Source organism: Phaseolus vulgaris, chromosome 5 (assembly GCF_000499845.2).
Source record: "Phaseolus vulgaris cultivar G19833 chromosome 5, P. vulgaris v2.0, whole genome shotgun sequence".
Lineage (NCBI taxonomy): Eukaryota > Viridiplantae > Streptophyta > Magnoliopsida > Fabales > Fabaceae > Phaseolus > Phaseolus vulgaris.
In genome coordinates, this window is record NC_023755.2 from 36,779,175 (window position 1) to 36,800,349 (window position 21,175).

Below are 21,175 nucleotides of genomic sequence, written 5' to 3' on the forward strand. Positions count from 1 at the left end.
TCGCCTTTATCTTTTTTATGGATGGATGAGTCACTTTCTTTGTCGCCTATATTTTTTTTTTACCATTTATAAACGTGCTTTCTTACAATGGCTTCTTAAATGTGTTAGTACTGCTGATTTAAATAATCCAGTTCAAATAATCCAGAAGATTCAATAACAAAATGGTCATTCATAACAACATCAAAATGAACCTGCCAAGAAACAAACAAAATTTCAACATTTTAACTCACAATCTTTATTTTAGTCAAAATTTAATCAATTATAACAATAGCCTTATTATCATTGTCCTAGATTTAACTTTTATCTTAAAATTCCTTTTTTTTTTCTTCAAGAAGACCACTTTGAACTAGAAAAGAGCTAATACTTGGTCACAGAAAGTTTAATTCAAAAAATAAACACATCACTGTAAATTTAGACTAAACAAAAGATTCATTTTTTCTTATCAAATCTCACATGGAATCACTCCAAACTCTGTATGCAAGTAAAAATAAATAAAAAGTTCATATTTGAGAAAAATGAAAAACGCAATCAAATCAATATTCTAGTTACCGTCTCGAAATCAAAGAGAAGAGGAGGAGAAAAATTACATTTTTGAGATATTATAGTTTTATTAAAATATACGTATCAGGATTAATTCATTTAATAATCCTGAAAGTGATTTCTTAAATATTATAAGTATTATTATTATTATGATTATCTTATAGATATTAAAATTATTTATTTTAAGCCAACACACACAAATTGCTTTTCCTCGAATCATCGTCCAAACGCGACACAACAAACCATGTGCCCTTCTGGTCGCATTCTCAGCAGCCAGGCCGCGGCCTCCGACTTCCGCCCCGCATTCGAAGTCCTCGACGCCGATCGCGACGGCAAAATAAGTCGCGACGACCTCCGCGCCTTCTACGCCGGTGTGCATGGCGGTGTCAGCGGCGGAGATGAGATGATTGGGGCAATGATGACGGTGGCCGACACGAACAAGGACGGGTTCGTGGAGTACGAGGAGTTTGTGCGCGTGATGATGGGAAACGCGGAGAAACTACCCGTGGGTAGTGGGGCCATGGAGGACGTGTTCAAGGTCATGGACATGGACGGCGACGGCAAGCTCAGCCACCGCGACCTTAAGGCTTATATGTCCTGGGCGGGCTTTCCCGCAACCGACGAAGACATCAACGCCATGATACTCTTCGGTGGTGGCGACAAAAATGGCGGCGTGACGTTTGAGGGTTTGCTTCGTATATTGGCGCTTGATTCTGACTATGCTAATTAATTAATCTGTTAAATCCCTATGATTTTTATTTCTGAAAACATGTTTTTTGGAAATTGTGGGAACAGTCGGAATACAGAATAAAAGTTATGCAAGGGTCAAAACAAAATTAAGATAACTTGATTATATTTGGGTTCAGTTGATTGGATTATTAATAAAAAAAAATAAGCCCAGTCTTATTAAATTTAATTAGATTTACTCAAAGATTACATTTAAATCAGCCTACTAGATTACATCCTTGATGTCTATCTAAACTCTCTTTAGCTTGATTTTCTGTATGAGAGTTTTTTTTTTTAAGTTCAAGAACCATTATTCTTAAATAAAAACATTAAGTACTGAAGGTTATGTTTAGTAAAAGTGATTAAAGTAAGTTTGATTTATCATAAATATTCTTGAAAATATACATTTTTTTCTTCTGAAAAATAAATAGTGAGATGTTTTTTACTATAAATAATTTAATTAAGATTACATGATATTTTTATCATAGTAAAATGTTTTTTAAAATTAAAAAAAAATACATTATTAAATAAATTATATAAAATTAGGAGTATTTATTGGATATTTTACTTCCAAACTTGACTCAATCGAATTAGATTGAGTTGAGTTTTGTTTATGATTTAATCTAATTCGATTCTATTTAAACTAATTCATTTTTATGGAATTGAATGATGAATTTAATATGAATGACTTGAAATCTACTTTTATATTTATATTATAGATAAATTATGTTTTTCTTTTTTATATATTGAATTAGTTTAAACAAACTCATTGTAACTTAATATATTAACTTATTTCGAACATTAAATTAATTTTGTGTGTGTTAATTTTTAATTAGATCTATACTTTGAAAATTAAAACTTTTAATAAAAGAAGGAAAGATGATTCAAAATGGTCACCTAATTGTCTTAACACAATCTAATTTATTCAATAGTGAGTTGAGTTGAATGGGATTTAACATAAAAAAAATGTAAAAAAAATAATAATTTAATATATTTTTTTAGTGGGTTGGGTAATGAACTAATCCTATCCTAAACAATCTAATTAAATGAACATCTTTAAAAAATATCTTGAAAGATAAAGTGGGATTTTAATCACTTAGTTATAAATTAATTATTGAGATTAAGATTAATTTTATATGATCATTGTTTTGTTTTATCATATAGAAAAGAAAAAAATATTAATTTTATATTTTGTTAAATATATATTTAACTTTATCATAATTTTTAACAATTGATAATCAATTATTATAAGTGTATTTTAGACGTTTTGCTGACAAACTATTCGATAAATACTTTCAAAAAAATAAAATAAATGAAATATTTTTTTAAGTTAGATTTATTTTATATAGAAATTAAGAAACTCTTCTATGTAACCTTTTATTTTATTTTTATAACTTATACAAGTTAATTTTAATTATGATTTTTTTCTTTTTTTCTATAAAAAACGTATGTGTGAAGAATCTTATCCTAACAAATTATTTACCCTTTAAAATGCATACTTTTACTTTAGAGACTCAAATACTCAAATACATGTAGATAGCATGCATTAATTTCATTAATTTGTTGGTCAATACAATATATGCCTCAATATAATATTCTTTTAGTACATTATACTAATGTGAGATGCATTTTTTTATCAGTGTGATATTTTCATGCATATTCATGTCTTCATGTGATATTTTAATATGTTCTAGATAAAAATTAATTATTAATTATGAATTTCAAATCTAAATCCAAAAAAATCATGTATCCTTACATTTATGTGTATTTTGACCAAATTAGCCACTGATTGGACTAGTATGGTATTAAAAAATTGAACAATTCATGTTTTTAGTAAATTATTAATTGGAGGTAATAAATTAATGAAATCAAATTAGGAAAATTTGTTTACTAAATAAATAATTTACCATTTCAAATCCAAAAGGAACACTCTAAATTTTTTTATAAAGGTAAGTTGTCCACAACATTCCAAAATGAAAGCCCTTAATTACTCAAATGGTTTCAGAGTAATCACTTATTCTCATATGAGTCTCTCCTTCATAACTATATCCACAAGTCACTGTCATTCTTTCAACTTTCAAGCTTGAAAATCTAAAGGGTTGATTGAGAAAGCATCAAAGAGTCTTCCCAGAAGAGAGGAGAAAAAAAAGGTACTCATTTATAGTAGAAAAATCTCAGTTATTCACTCTCTCTCTTTCTCTCTCTTTGAAAGATATTTTATTGGAGATGTTTTTTTTTTTTTTGACATTGTTTGAACATGATCATTGATGAACAACTAAATGGTGTTTTTTGGTTTTTAGTGAAATCTTCAATGAGTACTGGATCAATTGAGAGGGAAGGTAGTCCACAGAGTGAAGGAGTGATGATTAGTCCTAAAGAAGGAGAAAAAGATTATTTGAAGGCAAAGATGATTATTCAACCAGTGGTAGAGGAGATTGAAGAATGCAAAACTCCAACATGGTCATCAAGGAACCAAACTACAACCATTCTGGAGTGTCCACCTGCACCAAGAAAACAAAGACAGTCAAATTCACCACTTTCATCACACATGATGAGAGCCTTGAGAATTGATGGTGATGAACAGTTGAACTTCTTTGAAGAGGTGGAACCAAGGGAGGTAGAACTCTTCTTCCAATCCATGAATGACTTTAACAGGGTTAACAAGTGATGCAAAACTTGTTCTTATTATTCTAATTTGGTGGACTCACTTGTGTAACTTCCCAATTATGTTAGGATTTTAGTTGATGGCTATGACTATGATTGTTGTTCATGTAAGATTAACTTCCATTTGACATAGAAGAGAAGATAGAGATAACATGGATAATGAAAATGTTTGAAATTTAATTCATGTAATATTTTTAGGGTTTTTTTATCTGATGATAATATGGAACTTGAGTTTTTTTAAACATGGTGACTTGAAATACTACATAATAAGATAGTAGGTGTTTTTTTATTAGATTTATGATAAGTTCTGATATTATCTTTATCTTGGAATATAAATTTGTTTATAATGCATTCTGTGAAATTGACTTGTAGGAATATGTTCAATTGGAATTTTTAAAAAAATATATACAAAATTTATGTGGTTAATTTTTAAACATTAAAAAAATTATGGTATTTAATTAAGACAGGATAAAATTTAGTGATATCAAATTGAAATTTTAAAAGATCAAAGAATAATTATCTGGTATTTAAAATCATATGAGTTTTAATGAATTTTGTTTTGATTTTTATTTGTTTATATTAATATCAATATCATGAAAAAATCTCATTCAAATAAGGGGAAATTTTCTAGTTCCATTTGTACTTTTCTTAATCCACAGTGATGAAAGTAGAAATTATCTTCTAATTGCAGATATTTTTTGTACATCAAAGTATCATGTTTCTACTATGTTTTGCATTATTATTTTCTATGATCAATCTATAAGTTATTATTATTATTACTATTGATGGTTGAATCAATGAAAATAAGATTTTTTTTTTCTAATTTCACTTGTATATGTGATGTTATTCTATGACTTAGAGTTTATAAACATATTTCTTAAGTTTGGGTAGTTACAGAATCTAGATTTATTTATCGTCAATTGAGAAAAAAATGCAGTCATTAAGAATTTTACAGAAATGAAATTGACAAACAAGAATGACAGAAATTAATAGAAAAAAAAAATCTAGTTATGAAATATGTTAGGGTGCTGAAAATTTCTTATTACATATTTATGTGAAAACAATATATCTTAATAATATACAAATTTTATAAATAATGTAATGCTTGTACTTATAGAGTTATAATATAAAAAATATAGATAAAAAAAATACATCATAAGATTGATACAAACATCATCTTAAATTACATAGGAGAATTTTATTTTTTATTATTTTTAGAAATAAAGTAAGAAAGTGCTGACAAACTAGAATTTATTTTTTATAATTTATTCACGGAGCATAGTTTCTACCATTTTGAATAAGGGTGATTCTTTAAATATGTGTTTTATTTTAATTTTATTTTGTATAAAATTTTATATTTTTCTGTTTATGTATGCTAGTATGATATAATAATAATAATAATAATAATAATAATAATAATAATAAATAGTTAATTACCGAAATGAGAGATTAAAAAAACAAATAACAAAATTATTTATTATTTTTAACAATGGGCCATTACTTAATAATATATATATATATATATATATATATTACCTTTGATGATTTATTGTAATGTCTACCGAAATGTTCTTTGTTTTACGTGTGAAAAATAAGTGCACTTCATCCTTTTTAAAGGTTAAGATAAAAATACTTATTTTAAATACGAAATGTTTCAAATTATTTTTAGAAGTCTTGAATGATCAGTATTGTTTTTTATCTGATTTTTAAGATATTATATTATTTGTTTTAAAAATTGATTGTAATGGTTAGATATTATTAAGAAAATAATGATTATCAAATTATACACAATTATTATACGCAGTTATTGTACGTGTATCATTTACAGCTCTTTTAATTTTATGTGGACGTTATTCTTTTGACAAAAAGTAATTTGACAAGAATGCAGCGTCTTAAAATTTGTTTATTATGAAGCCATATAAAATTTTATGTGATGAAACATTCATGAATAACCTTCTTAACCAATTAACCTTGGCTGAGAATAAACTATCATATTTCTTAAATGCTAACGTTAGATTATACACTACTCTTTCAAATTTCAAATAAGTTGTACCATTTGCATTTATGCTGGCGATAAAAATAAATTTGATTTATGCTTGTTTTGAATACATAGCTTACTATTGGTTAAACTCTTTGACTATTTTTTGTATATTTTAAATTCGTAATAGTCAAGATGACATGTTATTTTATTATTATTTTTAGAAGTCTTGAATGATGAGTATTGTTTTTTATCTGGGTTTTAAGATATTTGAGTGTGGGGAAGTGGTCATTACTTTGATATTTAATCTAACCAATTTGTGTATGTAAGCATGACGGATTGCTGGATGCAGTTGATTGCATTACACATGCGGTTTAAAAAAGAAATTTTTGCATATTTCTTTGTTGCAACTCAGTAGGCTTACACGAGAAAAGAACTTCCAGAGATTTACATTCTATATTATTTGTTTTAAAAATTGATTGCAATGGTTAGATATTATTAAGAAAATAATGATTATCAAATTATACATAATTATTGTACGCAGTTATTGTACTTGTATCATTTACAACTCTTTTAATTTTATGTGGACGATATTGTTTTGACAGAAAATAATTTGACAAGAATGCAACGTCTTAAAAATTGTTTATTATGAAGCCATATAAAATTTTATGTGATAAAACATTCATGAATAACGTTCTTAACAAATTAACCTTAGAAGATGAAGGAGCGTTGAAATTATTTGGGAATAGATTTTTGAATAAGTGTGGGGTGTATCTCATTTTCATAGTTTACCTCTTTAGTTTTAAAGAAAAAAAAAACAATACAACAAGAAAAAAGAAAAGCAAAACAAAATAAAGAAAATAAGAGTGAATCCTCTAATACATTGGATTTACTGTTTATTATATGAAAAAAAAATTATATCTTGAAATAAAAAGAAGAGTTGAATTGTCATAATACTTACACTTGTTTTTAGACCTATCCTTCGTTGCTCCTTTGTTTTTCTATGCTTTTTAAGCCTATTTTTCCACTTTTATCTACCTTTACCTTAGCCTCATTACATACCTTATGAAGACCTCTTGATCTTTGATTGCATGTTTTTTTTCTATTGTTATGAATATTAGAGTCTTGCTAAGCATATGGTAGTGTTTGTCTGGATGAGTACTGAGTGTAAATACAAACCCTACTAAACACTTGAGAGTTGGAGAGTGTCTAGTGAAGTTCTGTCAATTTTGATTCAACCTTCGATTTTAATTACTTGCTTGTATATTAAAATATAGGAATTTTCATTCACATTTTTCTTGATTCCTTGATTTCTTGAAATTATATCATGTTTGCCATTATGCATTCTTAGAATTTGCTATTTGTTATTTGCACTGTTTTTCTTTTCTTTTTAAACCTTGTTTTGGCCGGGAGTGCAAAAGGATAAGTGTGGGGTATTTGATGAGCATATATTTATTCACACTCACTAGCCTTATTCATAGATTATTGGACTATAATAATAAATAAATTCATTGTTTTAATTAATATTCTTATAATTGGGTTTATTTGGGTCTTAACTATTATTAGAGTAAATTATCCGGAGGAAGCATCTACCTTTGTGAATGGGCCAAATATGCAAAAGTCCAAGTTGTTTCTTGAACCAAGACAGGAAACAAATCCTGAGGAGAAGAAAGACAAAATAAAATCTACAATATCTCAGAAACAGAATTGGAAGGAAATCTTCTGCAAAATACAAGAATTATGGAAAGATAGAAACTTGGAAACGGTTAACAAAATATAAACTACAATTTTCTTAGTTTATTTTCTTCTTAGTAATTCTTTTGTTTTGCCTCTGCATGGAAGGCTAAACTTTTTTTATTGATTCCTTTGTAATTTCCCATTGAGTTCTGAGGTTTTGTTCAATAAAAGTTTCGATTTGTTTTCATGGTCTAATCTCCTGTAAAACTAGTTTTTGTGAGAGGTTGTACTTGAACGCATGATTGAGAGTGGTTATTGATTAAACTAGTATACGCATGTTTTACTAGTGAGTTTCAGTTGAATCAGATCGGCGCATGTTCAATCTGGTTTAGCTCTGTTGGAGGATTGAGAAAAGATTAATCTTTAGAGAATCGGTGAAGAATTCAATGGTGGAAGAACTTGGGATCAACCACTTTTTATTTGCTATTTTAATCTCTTTTATACTTTCTGCACAACTATCTCAAACTCCCTTTTTATCTTTATTGTTATTGCTAACTTTTATTACTTGCAGATAAATTTTAAACCCTGATAAACTGATTTTACTATTGGATTCGTTGGGAGACGACTTCGATAAATTTGTCCACAATTATACTATCATCTCTCTCTAGTGTTAGACAAGTATATGCTAGAATCATATTAATTTGACAGCAAAACGATAGCTATCAATGTACCATTTGCATTTATGCTCCCGATAAAAATAAATTTGATTTATGCTTGTTTTGAATACATAGCTTACTATTGGTTAAACTCTTTGACTATTTTTGTATATTTTAAATTCGTAATAGTCAAGATGACATGTTATTTTATTATTATTTTTAACGATAGCTATCAATGTACCATTTGCATTTATGCTCCCGATAAAAATAAATTTGATTTATGCTTGTTTTGAATACATAGCTTACTATTGGTTAAACTCTTTGACTATTTTTGTATATTTTAAATTCGTAATAGTCAAGATGACATGTTATTTTATTATTATTTTTAGAAGTCTTGAATGATCAGTATTGTTTTTTATCTGGGTTTTAAGATATTTGAGTGGGGGGAAATGATCATTACTTTGATATTTAATCTAACCAATTTGTGTATGTAAGCATGACGGATTGCTGGATGCAGTTGATTGCATTAAACATGCGGTTTAAAAAAGAAATTTTTGCAGATTTCTTTGTTGCAACTCAGTATACTTACACGAGGAAAGAACTTCAAGAGGTTTGCATTCTATATTATTTGTTTTAAAAATTGATTGTAATGGTTAGATATTATTAAGAAAATAATGATTATCAAATTATACACAATTATTGTACGCAGTTATTGTACGTGTATCATTTACCGCTCTTTTAATTTTATGTGGACAATATTCTTTTGACAAAAAATAATTTGACAAGATTGCGTCTTAAAAATTGTTTATTATGAAGCCATATAAAATTTTATGTGATGAAACATTCATGAATAACCTTCTTAACAAATTAATCTGGGCTGAGAATAAACTATCATATTTCTTCAATGCTAACTTTAGATTATACACTACTAGCTTCTTCTCTCTTTATGGGTGCTTATATTATATTTTTTTTTAGATTACAAGTGTATTTTAGATGAACTGGATATGGGCATATAAGGTTATTCACATTCTAAGAATTCTAAGCATACGAAGGAGGGTGCCGGTAAACTTGTATTTGTTAGGTAATTAACTCTCTATTCGAGCACATATGATGTGATAACTATTTCAAATTTCAATTAAGAGGTATCATTTGCATTTATGCTGCCGATAAAACAAATTTGGATTTATGCTTGTTTTGAATACTTAGCTTACAATTGGTTACACTCTTTTAATTTATGTGGACGATATTCTTTTAACAGAAAATAATTTGATATGAATGCAGTGTCTTAAAAAAATTTTATTATGAAAACATATAAAATTTTATGAGATGGAACATTCATGAATAACCTTCTTAACAAATTAACCTCGACTGAGAATAAACTATCATATTTCTTCAATGCTAATGTTAGATTATACACTAGTAGCTTCTTCTCTCTTTATGTGTGTTTATATTATATTTATTTCTACTTGATGAACTATATAACGTTATTTTTTTTTGTTCTTTTTTTTCATTTCTTTTTGGGATCTTTTATGGAGATGATGGAAGTGTATTTTTTATAAACTGGATATGAATATATAAGATGTGATAACTATTTCAAATTTCAAATAAGATGTACCATTTGCATTTATGCTGCTGATAAATAAAAATTGGATTTATGCTTTGGTTACACTCTTTGACCCTGTATATTTTAAATTTATAATGGACAGGATGACATGTTATTTTAATATTATTTTTAGAAGTCATGAATGATCAATATTGTTTTTTATTTGCGTTTTAAGATATTTGAGTGTCGGGAAATGATCATTACTTTGATATTTAATCTAACCAATTTGCGTATGTAAGCATGATGCATTGCTGGATGCAGTTGATGACATTAAACATGTTGTTTAAAAAAGAAATTTTTGCAGATTTCTTTGTTGCAACTCAATATACTTACACGAGGAAAGAACTTCAACAGGTTTGCATTCTATATTATTTGTTTTAAAAATTGATTGCAACAGTGAGATATTATTAAATGATTATCAAATTATACACACTTATTTTATGCTATTATTGTACATATCATTTACAGTTCTTTTAATTTATGTGGACGATATTCTTTTGACAGAAAATAATTTGAAAAGAATGCAGCGTCTTAAAAATTGTTTATTATGAAGCCATGTAAAATTTTATGTGATGAAACATTCATGAAAAACCTTCTTAACAAATTAACATCGGCTGAGAATAAACTATTATATTTCCTCAAGTCTAATGTTAGACTATACACTACTAGGTTTTTCTCTCTTTATGTGTGCTTATCATGGTAGTAGAATCGAGATACAAGTAGTGTATCGGAGAGTTGATATTATGAATCGTAAATCGTTTCGTATCGTGAATCGTAAGATTCATAAACATTACAAAATTTAATATATACTTAAATATATAAGATATGTATACATGTAAGATACAATAAATTATATATATACCTTACAATTTCACCAAAAGAACCTCTACAAAAATAATGTGGTGCATATCTATCTTCTTTTATTTACTCATTTTTTAAAATCCACACTGATTCACCAATACAAAATCGTTTTGTTTCGGGATTCAACGATTCTTCGTGCGAATCGCATGATACAGTTAAGATTCAGGAACGAAAAAGATTCGTCAAAAGATTCGTATCGTGGGAGGGTGAAACTGTATCGTTTCGTATGATACGTATCGTGAATCATAAGATACTAACTACTATGGTGCTTATATATTATATTTATTTCTACTTGATGAACTATATGACGTTATTATTTTTTTCATTTTTCTTTGGGATTTTTTATGGAGACGATACAAGAGTATTTTAGATGAACTGGATATGGATATATAAGGTTACTCACATTCTAAGAATTTTAATCATACGAAGGAGGTTGTCGGTAAACTTGTAGTTAAGTAATTAACTTTCTGCTCAAACACATATGATGTGATAACTATTTCAAATTTCAAATAAGATGTACCATTTGCATTTATGTTGCCGATAAAAAAAAATAGATTTATACTTGTTTTGAATACTTAGCTTACTATTGGTTAGACTCTTTGACCACTGTATATTTGTATATTTTAAATTCGTAATGGTCAGGATGACATGTTATTTTAATATTATTTTTAGAAGTTATGAATGATCAGTATTTTAAGATATTTGAGTATGAGGAAAAAGTCATTACTTTGATATTTAATCTAACCAATTTGCGTATGTACGCATGATGGATTGCTGGATGCAGTTGATTACATTAAACATGCAGTTTTAAAGAGAATTTTTTGCAGATTTCTTTGTTTCAACTCAGTATACTTATATGAGGAAAGAACTTCAAGAGGTTTGCATTCTATATTATTTGTTTTAAAAATTGATTGCAATGGTTAGATATTATTAAGAAAATAATGATTATTAAATTATACACAATTATTCTACGCAATTATTGTACGTATCATTTACAGCTCTTTTAATTCATGTGAACTATTATTTTGACAGAAAATAATTTGACAAGAATGTAACGTCTTAAAGATTGTTTATTATGAAGCCATATAAAATTTTATGTGACGAAATATTCATGAATAACCTTTTTAACAAAAATAACCTCGGCTGAGAATAAACTTGCATATTTCCTCAATGCTAATGTTAGACTATACACTACTAGCTTTTTCTCTCTTTATGTGTGCTTATATTATATTTATTTCTACTTGATGGACTAGATAACGTTATTGACTTTTTTTTGGGTCTTTTTTTTTCATTTCACTTTGAGATTTTTTATGGAGATGATGCAAGTGTTTTTTAGAGGAATTGGATGTGGATATATCAAGTTACTCACATTCTAAGAATTCTAAACATACGAAGGAGGCTGCCGGTAAATTTGTAGTTGCTAGGTAATTAACTCTATGCTCGAGCACATATGATGTTATAACTATTTCAAATTTCAAATAAGATGTCCATTTCGATTTATGCTGCCGATAAAAAAAAATTGATTTGTGTTTGTTTTGAATACTTAACTTATTATTGGTTACATTCTTTGACCACTGTATTTTTGTATATTTTAAATTCGTAATGCTTAGGATGACATGTCATTTTAATATTATCTTTAGAAGTCATGAATGATCAGTATTGTTTTTTATCTACTTTTAAGATTTTTGAGTGTGGAAATGATCATTACTTTGATATTTAATCTAACCAACCAATTTGCGTATGTAAGCATGATGGATTGTTGGATGTAATTGATTGCATTAAATAGGCGCTTAAAAAAAGAAATTTTTGCATATTTCTTTGTTGCAATTCAATATAGTTACATGAGGAAAGAACTTTAAGAGTTTGCATTCTATATTATTGGTTTAAAAAGTTGATTGCAATGGTTAGATATTATTAAGAAAATAATGATATCAAATTATACACAATTATTGTGTTCGCAATTATTGTACGTAACATTTACTGTTCTTTTAATTTATGTGGACGATATTTTTTTGACAAAAAATAATCTGACAAGAATGAGTGTCTTAAAGATTGTTTATTATGAAGTCTTACAAAATTTGATTTGACAGAACATTCATGAATAATCTTTTTAATAAAATAACATCGACACCATTTGCATTTATGTTGTCGATAAAAAAAATTATTTGTGCTTATTTTTGTAGGAACTAATGGAAGGAAATAAGAAAAGGCAAAAGGTTATAACAACTAATTGAAAGTAATTGCACAAAATTGTAATACTGATCTTATTTATTTTGATTCACTCAATCATATATATATATATATATATATATATAATAATTACAATTACTGGAAGCTATAAACTAGGAATACTAACATGTCTGTAAATTGACCATTAATGCAATATAACGATAAAATAGTTTAAGGGTAATAAAATCTGAATTAATAATAATAAAATCTGAATTAATAACCAACATCCTCCCTTAAGTCTGATTTGGAACAATTTTCCCAATTTGAGTCATGATATTGTTTTTCTCAATCGCCATCAATTCTTCATTCATAGCCTTTTGCCATTTGGGCTGTTGAATGGCATCGGCAAGTCTCACAGGTTCTGATTCTGCAAGAAAAGCAAAGTGAACCAAATTTCCGTTATCGTCAACTTCATCATCAAGATTTACTTCGCAATCTTGAAGATGTACAGGTTGTCGTTGTTGCCTTCTTGGTCGGTCCATCATAGTTGCAATTGGAGTTGCAACTTCATGTTGAATTACAACTTTAGGTTGAATTACAACTTCAGGTTGAATTACAACTTTAGGTTGAACTACAGGCGATTAAAAAATGAAATTATGCACATTTCTTTGTTGCAACTCAATATACTTACATTAGGACAATAATGATTATCAAATTATACACAATTATTGTACGTAATTATTGTACACATCATTTACTGCTCTTTTAATTTATGTGACCGATATTCTTTTGATAAAAAATAATCTGACAAAAATGCACCGTCCAATCAATACCTAAACCGTACAGCAGACGATGTATCGTTATTAAAGGATCCAATCAAATATAGGCGAATTGTGGGACGACTGATATATCTCAAGATTACTCGGCCTGACAAATATAGACAAACGACGTATCAAGATCATCTGCGAAAGGCAATGGGTAAGGAACATTTTTTGACGTCGCAACACAAGTTGGGGTTCATGATCTTCACTTACCACCAACTTGAAAGGAAGTATTAAGGAAATAATAATTATCAAATTGTATGCAATTATTATACGCAATTAATTTGATAATAATAGAATTTCACGATTAGTGGATCACTACATAATTAGTTTGTAATTTGGAGAGAAAAAATCTTCATACACTTGTATATATTTTATACATGAAGTGATGTAAATACACACAAAAGAATAAGAAATTACCATTTTTTTACAGTCTTCTTATATACCATTTTCTTATAGATATGTTTTTCTTTTTTTGTATTTTTGTAATCATGGTAAAATTTGAATAACCATTGAACTGCTCTTTGAATGACATCCAGCGATAATAAAATTTGAAAACTTCTGGGTATTTATGTCACACTCTGACATACTATTCTTTGTAATATGTTTGTATCAAGTACCTGATGTGCCTCTGATGTGCCTCTGATATATGCTGGCAGAAAATCACTCTTACTTAAATACCCATAATATCAACCGGAGGAAGTAAAAATTTATGAAGAAGAAGGGTCGTATTAGAATAGAATGGAAATAGAGGATTCAAGAGATGTTATGGGTGTAAAGAAAAGTATTAGAAGAAAAAGGAGCAATCTGATGGACATAAAGGATCAATCTTGTTTTAAGAAGAAAATAACTAAGGTTATAATTTAAGTTTGTGTTTTATTTATTTCCAAACTTCAATTTTGGTTATCTCTTTGAATAACTAGGAAAATTCTTATACTACATTACTTTTTAAGCAGTTTATGATTTAGATTTAGTGTTATAGTTTTTTCTATAATAGTGTTTTTAAACTTTATAGGTCCAAATCCACTTTCTTGTAAAAAAAAATGTAAATCAAATATTGCTCAAGTAAATTTATTCATTTCTATTTATTTTTTAATTTATTCCTTTTCTTGTAAATGAACATTTTTCCCCCGCATATTTTTACTTGTTCATTAATTTTTGTTCCTACGCAGGAAACAATTGAAGGGGAAAGTGATCATAAAATGCCAACTCATTTTGAAAAACATTTTTTTTTCTCACTATAGTCGATGAATATACTAGATATATTTCGCTATTTCTTATGAATCACATATCTGAAACCCAACATCTCTTATAATCATTCATTACATTTGCACAAAATCAATTTCAAACATCTATTAAAACCATTCGCGTTGAAAACAAATTGGAATTTATTTCAATGCGTAATTTTTTTTCTCAAAAAAGTTATTGCGTCTACACTCCTCAACAAAATGGTATAGTAGAACGCAAACATAGACACATTTTTTAAACACAGCACGAGCCCTCCTATTTTAGTCTCATTTACCATTAGAATTTTAGGGGAATGTGTTTTAACCGTCACATATATCATTAATCGTTTGTCATCAGCTTTACTAAAAAATAAATCATCTTTTGAGATGCTATATAATCGCCCACTTTCACTTTCTCACCTAAAAACTTTTGGTTGCCTCTGTTACGCAACTGTTGTTTCACATAAGCAATGATATAAATTGATTTGATATAGATGCACACACTTTACAAGTTGGGATGTCACCTTTCCTAAAAGTGTTTTCCCATTCTGCCAACAGTCTCGGATGCAATCCTTGTAGGAACTAATTGAAGTAAATAAGATAAGGCAAAAGGTTGTAGAAACTAATTGAATGTAATTACACAAGATTACAATTATTGGAAGCTATAAAATAGGAATACTAACTGCCCTATAAACTGACCATTAATGCAATAATAACGGTAAAATAGTTTAAGGGTAATAAAATCAGAATTAATAATAATAAAATCTAAATTAATAACCAACAACCTCCCTTAATTCTGATTTGGAACAACCTTCTTGCCCAAGCATTGATCTTCAATGGCTTAGTGAAAATATCCGCAATCTGATCTAATCTACAGTATTCCAATTTGATCATGTTCTTCCCAACTTGGTCTCGCATACTTCTTTGATGAAAAACTGTATTCTTTGCAAGATTAATTTTGCAGAGACATTGTCAACATAAATCTTAATTGGAATATCTAGATTAAAACCAATTTGAGTCATGATATTGTTTTTCTCAATCGCCATCAATTCTTCATTCATAGCCTTTTGCCATTTGGGGTGTTGAATGGCATCTACAAGTCTCACGGGTTCTAAATCTGCAAGAAAAGCAAAGTGAACCAAATCTCCATTGTCATCAACTTCATCATCAAGATTTACTTCGCAATCTTGAAGGTGTGTAGGTTGTTGTTGCTGCCTTCTTGATCGCTCCATCATAGTTGCAATTAGAGCTGCAACTTCAGGTTGAATTACAGCTTCAGGTTGAACTGCAAGTTCTTCAAGAGTGACTTCATCTTCCACATCATTGTTCAAAACGTAAATATATCGTTTTTTTGAATCCATTTCAGTTGTTGCATTCCATTGCCATCCCTCATCTTCGGCAAATGTAACATCACGACTGACAATCACCTTCTTTTTCATTGGGGACATGAACATAAGTAATTGACCCAAATACCCTCAAGTGTTGCACATTGGGTTTGAATCCACTTCATGCCTCAATTGGAGTTGTGTTAGGAACACTCTGAGTGGGTGATCTGTTTATCAAATATACCGCACATGTTACGGCCTCAGCCCAAAAATAATTTGGCATACCTTTTGCTTTAAGCATGCTCCTCGCCATGTCCATGATTGTTCTATTCTTTCTCTCAGCAACTCTGTTGTGTTGAGGTGTGTAGGGACAGGTTATGTTATGCTGCAACCCAAGTTCTTCACAGTGCCTCTTGAACTCATTAGACTTGTACTCAACCCCTCCATCACTACGCACCATCTTAATTTGTTTGTCACTCTCTCTTTCAACAAATGCTTTAAATATTTTAAAGCAGTGGAATACCTCATCCTTGCTTTTCAATAGATAAATCCAGGTTTTCCTTGAAAAATCATCAATAAAGGTTAAAAAAATACTTATTACCTCCAACTGATGATATGTTCATCGGGCCACAAACATCTGTATGAACAAGCTCCAAAGGAAATTTCGCACGCCAAGGCTCCTTAACGAATGGTCTCTTGTGATTCTTTCAAAAAATGCAAGCATCACACAATTAATCAGGGTGATGAATATAGGGTAAACCATTCACTAAATTTCGTTTGGAGAGATTTTCCAAACTCTGAAAATTTAAGTGCCCAAAGCGTAAATGTCACAACCACGGTTCATTATTCACTATTGCATTCAAGCACTTGAAATCACCCATTTGAATATCTACTAAAACATGCGGTTTTTTTATAAAAAGGTTTTAAGAATCAAATTACCTTTTTTATCAAAAATTGAGAATTTATTTTCAATTATGTGCATCACGTAACCCTTTTCGGTCAGTTTTCCCATACTCAACAGATGTACCTGTGATCACCATTATTCAGTGTGATAAGAATTCACCATTTTCCAGTCACCGGATCAAACCTGTCATCACCGAATTTCACTTTTGTGCAAAATGAGTCATCCAAATCTGCAAACAGCTCTTTCTAATCACACATATGATTTTCCTGCAACCTATATCCAAATACCAAGTATGATTGTTTGGAGTTTCATTTGATGTGGTTGCCATTAGTACTGCATGATCCTCTTCATCTTGTTCGTGATTACTATCTTCTTGAGCACAATTGGCAACATGATTATCACCTTTTGATCTGCCCTCATTTGCATAATGGTCGCGATTATGACAGTTATAACACTCAACATTTGATTTGTTTTAAATGCCTCATCGTCCTCCGCGTCAGGTTCTCCGCGCCAAGAGTTATTTGAACTTGGATTGTGATTGGAACCAATGTTGTTTTGCTCAGCAATTCCATGAGTTTAGCCACCACGACCTTTGCTGGAATAGTACCACCACGTCCTCGTCCTTTGCCTCGTAAACTACTATGTTTATTATAGGAGCTACCAATTAAGGCTTGTGCTTGTAAAGCCTGTTCAATTGGTTTTTCAATATTATTGTCATTCATTCGCTGCTCATGCACTCGTAGGGAACCAGACAATAACCTTACTGTCATTTTTTAAATGTCATTGGCCTCTTCAATTGCAGCAACATGTTCAAATTTGGGAGTTAAAGATCTCAAAATCTTCTCCACCTTTGCTTGTTCCGAATATGTTTCACCATTGGTCTTCATCTGATTTGTCAAGGCAAGAACTTTATTTATATAGACATCAATAGTCTCTGTGGTTTCTATCTGCAGCAGTTCATATTGGCGTCTTAGGGTTTGAAGACGCACCCTCTTCATCTTGTCATCACCTTTATAATTGGTTGACAAAATAATCAAAATAATCCAAGACTCATTTGTTGCTCATTTTATCTGTTCAAACGTCTCGTTATTCATTCCTTGATGGATGAGATACAAAGCCTTATTGTCCTTCTTCTTCTGATCACGATGCGCTACTCGTTGCGCCTCAGTTGCATTAGCAGCTAATGCAGACACTCCACTCTCAACATTCCATAACTCATTATAATCAAACAAAACTCTCATCTACACACCACCGATTATAATTTTTTCCATCAAGGATAGGGACTGATAATTGGGTAGAGTTCATGATAACGGACGGCCTCTTGATAACTAATTGAAGAAAATAACAAAAGACAAAAGGTTGTAGAAACTGATTAAACTTAATTGCACAAGATTGCAAAACTGTTGAATTGATTCATTAATTTTGATTTACTTCAATAATATATATAATAAAATTACAATTACTGGAAGTTATAAAATATGAATATTAATCGCTCGCTATTGACATTGACTTTCCCACGCAACATTCACCCGATCCATCATCTTCTCCTACTCGTCACAATGCACCTAAAACTCCAACCGACCAACTTTCTTCTCTCACGCCAAGAAGTCTAACACCCATTAGCAAACCTTCTTTGAAAAGGTGAAATAAGGGGAGAACTCTTCTTGCAATCCATGAATGACTTTAACAGGACTAACAAGTGATGGAAAAATTGTTCTTATTATTCTAATTTGATGGTCTCACTTGTGTAACTTTCCAATTATGTTAGGATATTAATGAATAATTATCTGGTATTTAAAATCATATGAATTTTAATGAATTTTTGTTTTCTTTTTTTATTTGTTTATATTAATATCAATGTCATGAAAAAAAAATCTCATTCAAATATCGGAAATTTTCTAGTTCCATTTGTACTTTTCTTAATCCATAATAATAGTAGAATTTATCGTCTTATTGCAGATATTTTTTCTACATCAAAGTATCCGGTTTCTTCTATGTTTTGCATTATTATCTGTAATTAATCTATAAGTTATTATTATTATTATTATTATTATTATTATTATTATTATTATTATTATTATTATTTTATTATTATTATTATTATTTTATTATTATTATTATTATTATTGATCATAGAATCAATGAAAATATTTTTTTTTCTAATTTCACTTTTATATGTGATGTTATTCTATTATGACTTAGAGTTTATAAACATATTTCTTAAGACCTGATCAAATTTTAGATACAGGATCTAGACTTATTTATAGTCAACGAGATAAAAATGCAGGTATTAAGAATTATACAGAATTAACAAACAAGAAGGACAAGAATTAATAGGAAAAAAAATGGAGTTATGAAATATGTTAGGGTGCTAAAAAATTCTTATTGCATATTTATGTGAAAATAATATATCTTAATAATATACAAATTTTATAAATAATGTAATGCTTGTACTTCTAGAATTATAATATAAACAGTATAGATAATGAATACAGATACAAATATCATCTTAAATTATATAAGATAATTTTATTTTTTTTTAAATAAAGTAAGTAAGTGCTGACAAACTATAAGTTATTTTTTATAATTTATTCATGGAGCATAGTTTCTATAATTTGGAATAAGGGTCATTCTTTAAATATGTGTTTAATTTTAATTTTCTTGTATAAAATTTATATTTCTCTTATCTATTTATGTCTTTTTTCTACTAATATTTAATTAAATTCTTTATTTTTCTGTTTGTGTACATTAGTATGATATAATAATAATAGTAATAATAATAATAATAATTTGTTAATTATCGAAATGAGAGATTAAAAAATAACAAAATTATTTATTATTTTTAACAATGGGCCAGTACTTAATGTCATTTTTTTTACCTTTGATGATTTATTGTAATGTCTACTGAAATGTTCTTCGTTTTTAGTAATTTTGAATAATAAGTAACAATGCATTTCATCCTTTTTAAAGGTTAACACAAAAAAAAAACAGTTATAAATTATTTTAAATATATGAAATCTTTCAAATTCTTTTATATTCATAAATCTTTGGGATTTTATAATTTCATATTTTATAAATTTTTTTACATTATAAATTACAAAACTTTAATTATAAAAGTATTTTAAAATGTCTTCACAGAAATTATTACATTCTTACACTATTTTAATTTCCGAACGTAAAAAATTCTTTTGAAATCTCAATTGATTTCATCCCTAAGAATTGTCTCTGCTTATATTTTTTTAAATCTATTGCTAAACAATTCGAGACTTGGTTTTTTTATGATACAGTATATGAAATTTATTGTCATAGTAATATTATAAACCTTTGTTTAATTAATTTTTTAAAATAATTAGTATAATTAATTTTTTTAGCTATTATAAAAAAAATCAGTTTTAACATAATAAACTATGAAAGAATAAGCAAATGCATACGGAAATAATAATTTCTGACGTGACACTGTAGTTGAGAGATAGCTCTACTGTGAAGTCCAAATGACTTAGAAGTAACATTTTCTTGCTTCTGGTAAAACATGGAGTGAGTGGAAACTTGACTTGCTAATTTGTTTCCAAAACTGTGTATACCATCGTGTGTGGTTTTTGTATGTGAGTTTAAATGTTTATTTGTTGACAAATGAAATGGTTTAGAAGATAACTAAGTGACTCTCGTAAGAGTTTCGTTTCGCCCCTTTCTTTTACCGATGGTTTGGGTTGCTCATATGTTTGCATTCAAAATCAACCTATCAACTTGAAAACGCATGTCTACCTTATGTAAGAAATATGTATTGAAAAATGCCAATTCTATACAGTAACAAAATAATGTCAAGTAGTTACGGGAAAAATGTTTTTGTATATATGCTGCTTATGTCTTCATCAAGAAACCAACACAAAATACGCTGAAAAAAGAAAATTCAAATATATATGACACAACCCATTTGACTGAAAACAGAAAATTCAAATATATATGACACAACCCATTTGACTTTGATTCAAATCTAAAATCAAAAAAAGGAATCTCAAACAACCAAA

At 28.5% G+C, this 21,175-nt stretch overlaps 1 protein-coding gene across 1 annotated transcript; it reads left to right on the forward strand.

The window, feature by feature from the left end:
- The first annotated feature begins 730 nt into the window (after positions 1–730).
- LOC137834527 (calcium-binding protein CP1-like) lies at positions 731–1,380 on the forward strand. Its single transcript, XM_068642553.1, has one exon. It carries the CDS (start codon positions 785–787, stop codon positions 1,268–1,270), a length of 486 nt encoding a protein of 161 aa, XP_068498654.1. The 5' UTR covers positions 731–784; the 3' UTR covers positions 1,271–1,380.
- Positions 1,381–21,175: the final 19,795 nt, after the last annotated feature.